Raw genomic sequence first — 14319 nt, forward strand, 5'->3', positions numbered from 1 at the left:
GTGTGTGTGTGTGTGTGTGTGTAAAGGTAGAAAGTTGAAAGTGAACATAGGTAAGAGTAAGGTAATAGGGGTATCAACTGATTTTGGTAAAGAAAAAATGGATATCACATAGGAGGGAGTATGGAAGAAGTGAATGTTTTCAGATACTTGGGAGTTGACGTGGCAGTGGATGGATGTATGAAGGATGAGGTTAATTACAGAATTGACGAGGTAAAAAAGGCGAGTGGTGCGTTGAGGTATATGTGGAGACAAAAAACGCTGTCTATGGAGGCAAAGAAGAGAATGTATGAAAGTATAGTAGTACCAACACTCTTATAGGGGTGTGACGCTTGGGTTGTGAATGTTGCAGCTAGGAGGTGGTTGGAGGTAGTGGAGATGTCCTGTCTAAGGGCAATGTTTGGTGTAAATATTATGCAGAAAATTGGAGTGTGGAAATTAGGAGAAGGTGTGGAGTTGGTAAATGTATTAGTCAGAGGGCTGAAGAGGGGTTGTTGAGGTGGTTTGGTCATTTAGAGAGAATGGATCACAATACAATGACATGGAGAGCGTATAAATCTGTAAGGGAAGGAAGGCGGGGTAGGGGTCGCCCCGAGAAGGTTGGAAAGAGGGGGTAAAGGAGGTTTTGTGGGCGAGAGGCTTGAACCTCCAGCAAGCGTGAGTGAACGTGTTAGATAGGAGTGAATGGAGACGATTACTTTTTGGGACCTGGCGAGCTGTTGGAGTGTGAGCAGGGTAATATTTTGCGAGGGGATTCAGGGAAACCGGTAAGCCGGACTTGAGCTATGGAAATGGGAAGTACAATGACTGCACTTTAAAGCATTTGGGACACTGGCAGTCTGGAGGGATATCTAAACTGTCGTATCTGAGCACTTCTGCAAAGACAGTGATTATACACACACACACACACACACACACACACACTGTGAAGGCTTACTCAGCCCTGTAACAACTTCAGTCAGTATTACCAAGGCTGGCTCCTCCTCAGGAAAATTAATGAATAGAAAAAGAAATAATAACAGACAATGATAAACACTTTATTATTTAGAAACAGAAAATGTAAAACAATAAAACATGAATGGGTATCCTAACTGAAAGAAAAATGAAAAATGAAATGAAAAAAATTACATTTGAACTCAACGCTAATATAGGTATATCGTGGTAATGGGGTGTCAGGTGTTGGTAACCTCCACCGGCTCGTTCTTCACATAGTGTAGCCGTGAATAATTACTTCAGATGACAGGAAAACAGGTTCGTTACCACTGCTATGATGAGGGGTTAGGTCCTGTGTTGGCTTACATAACAGGTAAGTAGATTAAACATGGGACGTCTCAGGACGTTAGTCCGTCTCCTTCTATTCTTCTCGTTGGTCGGCAGGTGACCCTCTCTGTCATTCCTTGCTGTAAAGAGAGACAGATTACCCACTGCTTAAGAAATCACTCTCCATGATAAGTACAATACCTAAAAGATGTGGTGATTATTAAAACATTTAACAGATAAAGACTGAAAGGACTAAGTTAATTATTGGTCACAAGTGAAGCTTTCAACCAATAAGTCCACTAAAATATGATCAGGCGTGTACTTACAGAAGTGTTGGGAGCTGTGAGTCGAGTGATTTACTGTTTGACCGGAGCCCCACACGTCACCTTTCGGGAAGGGGGGAAGAGGGAGGGGAAGGGATAGCGGGAGCTAGACTTACCCTACCTTACCCTTACCTATGCATAGTATAAGTGGCTTTGGCATGCTGCTCTTCTGTATTTTTTTGTACCTCTGTAAGTGTGCTCAAATTATAAATAAATAAATAAATACACTCCCTCGCTACTCCTATCTATTGACCCCTCAAGGAAGGTTCCTTGATGTTAGTGAGGGGCTCTTGATTTAGGGAATTGGATCTGTGCTCCAGTTCCCCGAATTAAGCCTGAATGCCTTCCACATCCCCCCCCCCAGGCGCTGTATAATCCTCCGGGTTTAGCGCTTCCCCCTTGATTATAATAATAATCCTATCTATTGAACTTTTCCCTCACACACACACACACACACACACACATACACACACACACACACATACACACACACACACACACACACACACACACACACACATACACACACACATATAAGTTCTAAGCAAAATATATTTTTAACTCCAGTAAAGATCAACGTGAAAATTAAAAATTTGGAATTTTTTTCGGACAAGAACATAGACGGAAGTTTTGCTTTTGCGTCAAAGAGAATAGTTGAGTTATTTTTTTTTCAACCTCTGGTTTGTTTACGAATTTTCAACTAGCAAGGTGTGTGTGTGTGTGTGTGTGTGTGTGTGTGTGTGTGTGTGTGTGTGTGTGTGTGTGTGTGTGTGTTAGTGTGTGTGTGTTAGTGTGTGTGTTAGTGTGTGTGTGTTAGTGTGTGTGTGTGTGTGTGTGTGTGTGTGTGTGTGTTAGTGTGTGTGTGTTAGTGTGTGTTAGTGTGTGTGTGTTAGTGTGTGTGTGTGTTAGTGTGTGTTAGTGTGTGTGTGTTAGTGTGTGTGTGTTAGTGTGTGTGTGTTAGTGTGTGTGTGTGTTAGTGTGTGTGTGTTAGTGTGTGTGTGTTAGTGTGTGTGTGTAAGCGTGTGTGTGTTAGTGTGTGTGTGTTAGTGTGTGTTAGTGTGTGTGTGTGTTTGTGTGTGTGTTAGTGTGTGTTAGTGTGTGTGTGTGTTAGTGTGTGTGTGTTAGTGTGTGTTAGTGTATGTGTGTGTGTGTGTGTGTGTGTGTGTGTGTGTGTGTGTGTGTGTGTGTGTGTGTGTGTGTGTTAGTGTGTGTGTGTGTTAGTGTGTGTGTGTTAGTGTGTGTGTGTGTGTGTGTGTGTGTGTGTGTGTGTGTGTGTGTGTGTGTGTGTGTGTGTACTCACCTATTTATGGTTGCAGGGGTCGAGACATAGCCCCTGGCCCCGCCTGTATACTGGTCTCTACTAGGTCCTCTCTCTCCCGGCTCCGTGAGCTTTATCGTACCTCGTCTTAAAACTATGTATGGTTCCTGCCTCCACTACCTCACTTGCTAGACTATTCCACTTCCTGACAACTCTATGACTGAAGAAACACTTCCTAACATCCCTTTGACTCATCTGAGTCTTCAGCTTCCAATTGTGACCTCTTGTTTCTGTGTCCCATCTCTGGAACATCCTGTCTGTCCACCTTGTCAATTCCAAGCAGTATTTTGTATGTCGTTATCATGTCTTCCCTAACCCTCCTGTCCTCCAGTGTCGTCAGGCCGATTTCCCTTAACCTTTCTTCGTAGGACATTCCCCTTAGCTCTGGAACCAACCTTGTTGCAAACCTATGCACTTTCTCTAATTTCTTGACGTGCTTGACCAGGTGTGGGTTCCAAACTGGTGCTGCATACTCCAGTATGAGCCTGACGTACACAGTGTATAGGCTGTTGAACGATTCTGAGGTATTGGAACACTATTCTCAGGTTTGCCAGGCGCCCATATGCTGCAGCAGTTATCTGGTTGAGGTGTGCTTCAGGAGATGTGCTCGGTGTTATGCTCACCCCAAGATCTTTCTCCTTGAGTGAGGTTTGCAGTCGTGTGCGCGTGCAAGGATTTGAGTGGAAGGGTTAGGTTAGGTTAGGTTAGATTAGGTTAGGTTAGGCTAGGTTAGGTCAGGTTAGGTTAGGCTAGGTTAGGTCAGGTTAGGTTAGGTCAGGTTAGGTTAGGTTAGGTTAGGTCAGGTTAGGTTAGGTAAGGCTAGGTTAGGTTAGGTTTGTCGGGAAACAGGACAAGTGTTTCCTGACGTTGGTCTTAGTCATAGAATGACCCTCAGCTTTTGGTCATTTGACCGAGGCCTTCCGCTGGCTTACCCCTCCACCCCTATAAAAATTATGGTGATAAGTATAATTAAGACAGGAAGGATAATATTACTTCATGGGCTGATCATGGGAGTTTTTTATGGGCGGGGGGGGGAATTTTAAGGTCAATGGGCGCCTTTTAATGGGTACATGAGTTGCTGGGATACAAGCTTATTTTATGTAAATTTTGTATATGCAAATTTTGTAATTTTGACACAAATAACACACATCTAAGAGGCTGAAACGTCTGTCGACGTTTCGGTCGGACGAGGACCATTGACCTGTCACACACAGGTTATTTATGTATTGCTACAATTACGGTATCCTGCCTTTGCCATTTTTTGGTACGTTTATACTTGAGTATATTAGAGCCTATGTGGAGTACGCTGTGTGTGTGTGTGTGTGTGTGTGTGTGTGTGTGTGTGTGTGTGTGTGCGTTCCATGTTTGCATCAGAGTATGTTTGTATTGTGTACGTTCTGTACGTGAAACGTTCATATTGTGTACGTTCTGTACGTGAACCGTTCATACTGCGTACGTTCTGTACATGAAATGTCTATATTGTGTACGTTCTGTACGTGAAATGTCTATATTGTGTACGTTCTGTACGTGAAATGTCTATATTGTGTACTTTCTGTATGTGAAATGTCTATAGTATGTACATTCTGTACGTGAAATGTTTATCATGTGAATATTTTAATATACATTTTTGTACATGTTAGGCTAATTTTTAATTTGTTTTCCTGACAGATACAGAAACGGACACGTCCGTGGTGGAAGTGGTAGCTGGTTACAATGCTTCATTACCGTGTACCATACACTCTCCGCCACACGATTCCCCTGTTCTCACACTATGGTACATTGGTGCTGATGAAACACCTGTGTACAGGTGAGTACAATGGTGAGGATACACCTGTGTACAGGTAAGTACATTGTCGATGTAGCACTTGTGTACAGGTAAGTGCATTGCTAATGAAGCACTTGTGTGCGGGTAAGTACATTGGTGATAAGGATTCACCTGTGTACAGGTAAGTACATTGGTGATAAGTTTACACCTGTGTACAAGTAGTTTCCTAGAGCCTTACATCACTCAGTAGTTTCCTCCAGCCTTACATCACTCAGTAGTTTCCTCCAACCTTACATCACTCAGTAGTTTCCTCCAGCCTTACATCACTCAGTAGTTTCCTCCAACCTTACATCACTCAGTAGTTTCCTCCAACCTTACATCACTCAGTAGTTTCCTCCAACCTTACATCACTCAGTAGTTTCCTCCAACCTTACATCACTCAGTAGTTTTCCTCCAGCCTCATCACACAGTAGTTTCCTCCAGCCTTACATCACTCAGTAGTTTCCTCCAACCTTACATCACTCAGTAGTTTCCTCCAACCTTAATCCTTACATCACTCAGTAGTTTCCTCCAACCTTACATCACTCAGTAGTTTCCTCCAACCTTACATCACTCAGTAGTTTCCTCCAACCTTACATCACTCAGTAGTTTCCTCCAACCTTACATCACTCAGTAGTTCCCTTCAACTCCAAGTAGTTTCCTTCCAGCCTTACATCACTCAGTAGTTTCCTCCAACCTTACATCACTCAGTAGTTTCCTCCAACCTTACATCACTCAGTTGTTTCCTCCAACCTTACATCACTCAGTAGTTTCCTCCAACATCACTCAGTAGTTTCATTACATCACTCAGTAGTTTCCTCCAACCTTACATCACTCAGTAGTTTCCTCCAACCTTACATCACTCAGTAGTTTCCTCCAACCTTACATCACTCAGTAGTTTCCTCCAGCCTTACATCACTCAGTAGTTTCCTCCAACCTTACATCACTCAGTAGTTCCCTTCAACCTTACATCACCCAGTAGTTTCCTCCAACCTTACATCACCCAGTAGTTTCCTCCAGCCTTACATCACTCAGTAGTTTCCTCCAACCTTACATCACCCAGTAGTTTCCTCCAGCCTTACATCACTCAGTAGTTTCCTCCAGCCTTACATCACTCAGTAGTTTCCTCCAACCTTACATCACTCAGTAGTTCCCTTCAACCTTACATCACTCAGTAGTTTCCTCCAACCTTACATCACTCAGTAGTTTCCTCCAACCTTACATCACTCAGTAGTTTCCTCCAACCTTACATCACTCAGTAGTTTCCTCCAACCTTACATCACTCAGTAGTTCCCTTCAACCTTACATCACTCAGTAGTTTCCTCCAACCTTACATCACTCAGTAGTTCCCTTCAACCTTACATCACTCAGTAGTTTCCTCCAACCTTACATCACTCAGTAGTTCCCTCCAACCTTACATCACCCAGTAGTTCCCACCGACCTCGTAACTGCTGGAGAATTCTCCCCATCCTACACATCCTTACCTCCTGAAAGTTCTATGACGTTTCTCTTTGTTCTTTGTCCCCGTGAACGGGGACCACCTTCACAGCTGACAGTGTCTTCTATGACAACCACTGTCGACATTCTGATTCACTTCGTCAAAGTGACAGACTTGATTGGGGTGATGGAGGTCAGTCATGTCTTCGTGACTGAACATATTCGTATCTACGCAGGAAGTCTTTACCCTGTCCTATTTAGTTACTCGAGGACCTTTCCACTTACCATATACCACGCATGTATTCGTAGATAGTGCATGATTGGTCTTAATGCAGGTAGATGTAGACATGTAGTTTTTAGCAGATAACGTCAGACTCTTTCTCTGATGAGGATGGATAAGACACATTTGCAACATTTGAGTGTCTTAATGAAGACTTTCCGTCAGCGTCTTAAGTGTTGCACATGTGTCTTGTTCGTCAACTTGTCGGTACTGTATACGATTTGTGCTTTGATTCTCTCTCTCTCTCTCTCTCTCTCTCTCTCTCTCTCTCTCTCTTTCATTCCCACAAGCTTCACCACAGCAGCCTCATAATTGCTTTCAAAGAAAACACATTCCCCCGCATTCCAACTTCAGATTTTTTTTTAATGTTCAGTTTTTGGGAGCAGGTCTGTGTGGGATTGCTTACTTTTTGCTGCAAGGCGAGTGCCATGGCAACACTAGCGCCCGCTAGGAGAATTCTATTTCACGTTCTTTTGAGCTTCGGAGACCTCGTTCAGGTGTGTCCTGAGTCAAACACGACGTTCATGCTAGCTTCTGTAGACTCTCAGCATCTGCTGGAAAATACTTGTATTCTCTCTACAGCTGATGGAGGTAGTAACTACGTAGTTGCAAGCAAACACACACACACACACACACACACACACACACACACACACACACACACACACACACACACACACACACACACACACACACACACACAAAATGTTAGCAAGTGGAGCAGGAGGCGGAAGTTGCCCACCAAGAAGGAAGTGGCACTGGATGGAAGGTAGAGAGTTTATCGTCACAAATTGACTTATACACTTGAGGAAATGAGATTCTTGAGAAGGTAGAATCACTCACGCAATCCTTCACTCCCTCACTAATTCACTCACTCATTCGTCTGCTCACTCACTGACTCTCACTCGTTTGCTCACTCACACAGGCAACAACAAAAAATAGGAATAAAGATTTAAAGCAATAGGTTGAAAACCACACACGGAGAAGTAAAGATAAGATAAGATAAGATAAGATTTCGTTCGGATTTTTAACCCCGGAGGGTTAGCCACCCAGGATAACCCAAGAAAGTCAGTGCGTCATCGAGGACTGTCTAACTTATTTCCATTGGGGTCCTTAATCTTGTCCCCCAGGATGCGACCCACACCAGTCGACTAACACCCAGGTACCTATTTGCTGCTAGGTGAACAGGACAATAGGTGTAAGGAAACGTGTCGGAATTTCCACCCGCCGGGAATCGAACCCGGGCCCTCCGTGTGTGAAGCGGGAGCTTTAGCCACCAGACCACAGGGCCACCTAAAGGTAAAGGTAATTATCAAATAACGTATATCGCCAGATTAACTCAAAAGCAACATACTTAATGTTATTAATGTGAAACTGACTGACGGATGGCATTCTTGGACCACAACAATCAACCAAGATACTGATTACGAAATACCTTCGAGTATGCAGCGCCATCAGGAAGCCCACAGCATATCCAGAAACTAGAGAAAGTTCAGAAATTCTCACAGCTCTACTTCTGAAAATATAATTAGGTGACACGCAGATAAGTTCGAGTTCGAGCCGTCTTGAACTTGATATGAAGAGTCCAAGAAGAAAGGTGCCTCGATAAAAAGGCCTCTATATAAAGGCCTAAATGAAAGTTAGGCATTCATATGAGTCACAGAAAAGTTGAAGATAAATTGATGGACTTGAAGGAAGAAGCAGTGGATTGATGGATTCAAGAGTAAATACTATGGAGCTAAATTATATCCAACAAACAATACTCTACATTCCGGCCCCCAGAAAAACACACCCTCTCTCCTAACCTCCTCTCTTTCTTTACATATACAGGGTGGCCACAAAACATTCCCTGATTTCAAACAGGTAGAACATGCAACTTTACTGTAATAATCTTTCATAGTAGCTTCAGATGCAGGATTTCATTCAGTTTCATGTGGTGGTTAACGCTCTCGCTTCACACGGTGAGGGTCTGGGTTCGATTCCCAGCCAGAGTAGAAACATTGGACGTGTTTCTTTCCACCTGTTGTCTATGTTCCCCATCAGTAAAATGGGTACCTGGGTGTTAGTCGACTGGTGTGGGTCGCATCCTGGGACACTGACCTAATTTGCCCGAGATGCTCAGCATAACAAGTGGCTTTCTATATAGTAGTATGTCATTGTTGTCAGCTAGGACTGTATACCTTGTACATGTACTTGTAGTAAATAAAGATTATTATTATTATTATTATTATAGGGTAGCATTAAAGGCACTCAATGTGCGCCCCTCTGGTTGCTCGGTAAACATCGATGTGATAGTTCAGTTCGGTCCAGACGCTCTGCAGCATATCTGGTGTTATCATGCCAACTGCTTCGGTGATCGAAATTTTCAGCTCCTCCAGGGTTGCAGGTAGTAGTGGCACATAAACTGTGCTCTTCACGTACCCCAATGAAAGAAGTAACAAACAGTTAGGTCCGGTGACCTCGCAGGCCACTTGTAGAGGTCACCGGACATAACTGTTTGTGACTTCTTTCTTTGGGGGTACGTGAAGAGCACAGTTATTTAATCCTCTCTTTATTGTTATTGTAAATAACTCAGTTTACCTTATTCCTACTACATCTCGTTTTATTGTATCTGTTTTTCACATAGTTAAGTAACTTAGTTATTTTAACTGTTAAAGTTTAAATAGCAAGATATTAACAAGGACTCTAATGGAAATAAGTCACTTTGACTTTTTTGAGTTATTATAGGTAATCTACATATATGCTGCTATGTATGATGATTTATGTAACTGTATTTGTGTGTACCTGTACTTGAATAAAATTTAATGCATTTACCCTTGACAAATTCAAAAAGATCCGTTTTCTGTAATCCCCATTTTCTCTGGTTTGTCAGTTTTATATATGTTGACCCATAGCAGCAAAATTTTCGTTTTCTGTAATACCCGTTTTCTCTCCCACAGCATTGAATAAGTTTACCCTTAACACTAGACTAAATTTTCGTTTTCTGTAATGCCTATTTTCTCTCTTCACTTTTCCACCCCTCAAGGAAGGTTCCTTGATGTTGGTGAGGGGCTCTTGATTTAGGGAATTGGATCTGAGCTCCAGTTCCCCGAATTAAGCCTGAATGCCTTCCACATCCCCCCCCCCCCCAGGCGCTGTATAATCCTCCGGGTTTAGCGCTTCCCCCTTGATTATAATAATAATAATAATAATAATCTTCACTTTTCCAGCTCTGAATAAGTTTACCCTCAACACCAAAGTTTCCGTCTTCTGTAACTCCCATTTTCTCTGGTTCCTCAGTTATGATCAGCGACTGGGCGTGAGTGGGGTGTCGTGGGCGGATCCCCAGGTGTACCAAGGGCGTGCGCACTACATGGCACACCTCAACCCACCGGCGATGCACATCATGAGCACTTCCGTGGAGGATGCGCATGTGTACCGCTGCCGTGTTGACTTTCACAACTCTAATTCCCGTGTAGCGTGGGTCCGATTAAAAGTCATTGGTAAGTTAATAAGTACGCTATTCTTTAGCCTTCATGTGTAAGCATTAAACAATTTTTACAACGCTCTCAGGACAGATATAATATTTAGATACCAATAACAACTATAAAAATACGAGTAACTTACACCAGACCAAAAGTCACGAGCACGTTAATAATTTACTAATAAAGTAAAAAGAAGCTTGAGGTATAAAAATCATTGGTGAGATAATAATGTAAATATACAGTCTGAACAATAATTACGAATGATAACAGCCCCTCACGGGCTTTTGATACGAGGAACTGGAGCTTGTCCCCTTTTCCTATAGCTCAAACCTGAGTATCTTCTATTCTGTAGTGCTGTAAATATATATATATATATATATATATATATATATATATATATAGTCTTCCTACATTATTTTTCCCTGGGCATGTTTATAGTTCATAATACTGATCATTCTATTTCTGAAGCGTTAATAGATAATCACTCCGGGAGGTGTAGAAGGCAATCTATTGAGAATTTGTTTATGAGGCCATGATCTGGTGAGATAATTGGGTGGAAAGAGTGGGAAGGTTCGGGGGGGGGGAGGGTAAGTGTGTGTGAGTGAGTGTGTGTGTGTGTGTGTGTGTGTGTGTGTGTGTGTGTGTGTGTGTGTGTGTGTGTGGGCGGGGCTGACTAACGTATGCGTTGCCTACCCTTGCTCCCTCTAATCAATAGAGCACTGCCAGTGTGAAGCCAAGGCCGTTCCCCCACTCACCACACACACTCACACCTGGAAGGCTGTCTCCCCCATCACGCACTCTGATCGCAAGTGCACTCATCATCCAGAGTGAAACTGACGAGTTTCACTGTAATCTTTCGGTTTGGAGGCACATACATCCACACACCCACATCCACACACACACCCACACCCCCCACATCCACACACACATCCACACACTCACATCCACACACACACCCCCCACATCCACACACACATCCACACACACACACCCACATACACACACACATCCACACACATCCACACACCTCCACATCCACACACACACACACACCCACATCCACACACACACACACATCCACACACACAAACGCACACACACATCCACACACAATCCACACACACACACATACAATCCACACACACACACACACACATACAATCCACACACACACAATCCACACACACACCCCCATATCCACACACCCACCCCCACATCCACCAACCCCACATCCACACACACACACCCACATCCACACACACACACACACACATCCACACACACACACATCCACACACACACACACATCCACACACAATCCACACACACACACATACAATCCACACACACACACACATACAATCCACACACACACAACCCACACACACACCCCCATATCCACACACCCACCCCCACATCCACCCACCCCACATCCACACACACACACCCACATCCACACACACTCATACACACTACACTCAACACGACCTGTAATTTAGTCTCTCATTATACAAAATAACATGGACACGAACTCACGTCCTACATAGCACAAAGAAAAAAGAATACGTAAAAAAAAGAGAGAGGGATATATAACAGAAACCAATCAACAGCTATACCACATTACGAACGACCTCTCAACTAGGGCACAGACACGTAATTCGGTACATGCCTTTGATGTGAAGGACATTTAGCGTAAGGAAGGGTTTCGGAAGGTGCGAAACATGGCCTCCGGTATAGATTTGCTCGGTATTACGTGTTTTTTTTGCGTATTTTTTTTGGCCTTCTCGCCCCACTTTCAAAGAAGCACGTGAACACACACTTAATATGAAAGTGCATTATCAAATAATGCTTTTTTAAAGCAACGTTTCGCTCAGGATAAGAGACGTTTCGCTCAGGATAAGAGACGTTTCGCTCAGGATAAGAGACGTTTCGCTCAGGATAAGAGAAGTTTCGCTCAGGATAAGAGACGTTTCGCTCAGGATAAGAGACGTTTCGCTCAGGATAAGAGACGTTTCGCTCAGGATAAGAGACGTTTCGCTCAGGATAAGAGACGTTTTAAATCAACACACTCGTGGTAGATTTGGAAAACAATGTGTACTTCACAGACATCCCAACAGGAGACCACACAGCGACGCACTTGTTACCTCGGCACAGGAGAACCCACTCACCCACCGACGCACTTACCGACGCACTTATCCACCGACACACTCACCACTCGCCTATCGACACAAGCTTCTTCATGTCTCAAAAGATGGAAAAAAAAAATCTATGAAATATTACGCTGTCAGGCGTCTTGGCATGTTCAGATTGACAACTCCTTGGAAGAGATTAAGCTCTCCATCTTGAAAGTATTTGAGAGAGAGAGAGAGAGAGAGAGAGAGAGAGAGAGAGAGAGAGAGAGAGAGAGAGACAGGAACAGAAAAGAAAAGTGTATTGACCAGGTGGCAAGAAATGCTATCATTAGTTTAGTACTCAGGGTAAAACCAGAATCATTTAGAAAATTAAAAAAAAAAAAAAATAGATTATACGCAGTAAAGACAGAAGATGGTTGTCCATCTATTTCAAAGTATATTTTATTTGCTTTGAAGCAAGACATTTGTGGAGACAGTTAAGAATTTTCACTCTGGTAAACATGCGAGAGCTTCTTTGAGTGAAGGTATGCATACGAATGAAGGTATGAATACAGATAGATGCATGAATGCAGGTGTATGTATGAATGCAGGAGATGTAAACATAGTTATTAGTAAGAAAGCAATATATTCGTTTTTTTTGTGAACACACACACGCACGCACACACACACGCACACACACACACGCACACACACACGCACACACACACACACACACACACACACACACACACACACACACACACACACACACACATACACACACACACAGGGAATGGAGAAGACAGACAGGAGATCCCAGACCCAGGAAGAAGATCAAATACAGCCTCCCTCACAACTTCCTATAGAAGCCTCCCAACCAGGTCAACCCCAGTGCAACCAAACACTCTAAATCAAAACACCCATGCCACATCCAATGCCCCCACCCACTACATTACAAACTCCACCCCCACAGCAACAACCCATAGTTCCTTACCAGGTCTCCCACTTCCCCAACCCCAATATACCTCCCAGACCACAGTCTTAGAAAAGAAGTTGAAGGTGTGGTATACAAATGCAGATGGAATAACAAACAAGTATGAGGAGTGGCACGAAAGAATCAAAGAGACATCCCCAGACATAATAGCACTCACAGAAACAAAACTCACCAGAATAATAACAGATTCAATCTTTCCATCCGGATACCAAATCCTCAGGAAAGACAGAGGGAGAAGAGGGGGAGGAGGAGTTGCACTGCTCATTAAAAACCAGTGGGATTTTGAGAAAATGGAAGGAATGGATGGCATGGGAGAAAGGGACTACTTAGTAGGAACAAACCAGTCTGAGGGACATAAGGTGATAATTGCAGTAATGTACAACCCACCACAGAACTGCAGGAGGCCAAGAGAAGAATACGATGAGAGCAACAGAGCAATGATCGACACACTAGCCGAGGTGGCCAGGAGAGCACACATGGGGGGAGCAAAGTTACTAGTTATGGGTGATTTCAATCACAAGGAGATTGACTGGGAAAACCTGGAGCCCCATGGGGGTCCCGAAACATGGAGAGCCAAGATGATGGATGTGGTACTGGAAAACCTCATGCATCAACATGTTAGAGACACTACCAGAGAGAGAGGAGAGGATGAACCAGCAAGACTGGACCTTGTATTCACCATGAGTAGTTCGGACATCGAGGGTATCATGTATGAAAGGCCTCTGGGAGCTAGTGATCATGTGGTTCTGTGCTTCGACTACATAGTTGAGCTCCAAGTGGAGAGAGTAGCAGGAATAGGCTGGGAAAAACCAAACTACAAACGGGGGAATTACTCAGGCATGAGGAACTTCCTTCAAGACATTCAGTGGGAGAGGGAACTGACAGGAAAACCAGTACAAGAAATGATGGACTATGTAGCAACAAAATGCAAGGAGGCAGAGGAGAGGTTTGTTCCCAAGGGAAACAGAAATAATGGGAAGAACAGAACGAGTCCTTGGTTCACCCAAAGGTGTAGGGAGGCAAAAACTAGGTGTACTAGAGAATGGAAAAGGTACAGAAGACAGAGAACTCAGGAAAACAAAGAAATCAGCCGAAGAGCCAGAAACGAATATGCACAGATAAGAAGGGAGGCTCAGAGACAATATGAAAATGACATAGCATCAAAAGTAAAGACTGACCCGAAGCTGTTGTACAGCCACATCAGGAGGAAAACAACAGTCAAGGACCAGGTAATCAGACTGAGGAAGGGTGATGGGGAATTCACAAGAAACGACCAAGAGGTATGTCAGGAGCTCAACACAAGATTTAAAGAGGTATTTACAGTGGAAACC

General features: G+C 43.5%; 1 protein-coding gene across 1 annotated transcript in view; it reads left to right on the forward strand.

Moving 5' to 3' along the window:
- Window positions 1-4570: 4570 nt before the first annotated feature.
- Window positions 4571-14319, forward strand: part of LOC128703275 (nephrin) — a 73303-nt gene continuing 63554 nt past the window's right edge. Inside the window, exons 1-2 of the mRNA XM_070103240.1 lie at window positions 4571-4705; window positions 9699-9901. Of these exons, the coding sequence (XP_069959341.1) occupies window positions 9772-9901 (130 nt within the window). The 5' untranslated portion in view covers window positions 4571-4705; window positions 9699-9771. The remainder of the gene's footprint in view (window positions 4706-9698; window positions 9902-14319) is intronic.

Source organism: Cherax quadricarinatus, chromosome 85 (assembly GCF_038502225.1).
Source record: "Cherax quadricarinatus isolate ZL_2023a chromosome 85, ASM3850222v1, whole genome shotgun sequence".
In the NCBI taxonomy this organism is placed as follows: Eukaryota; Metazoa; Arthropoda; class Malacostraca; order Decapoda; family Parastacidae; genus Cherax; species Cherax quadricarinatus.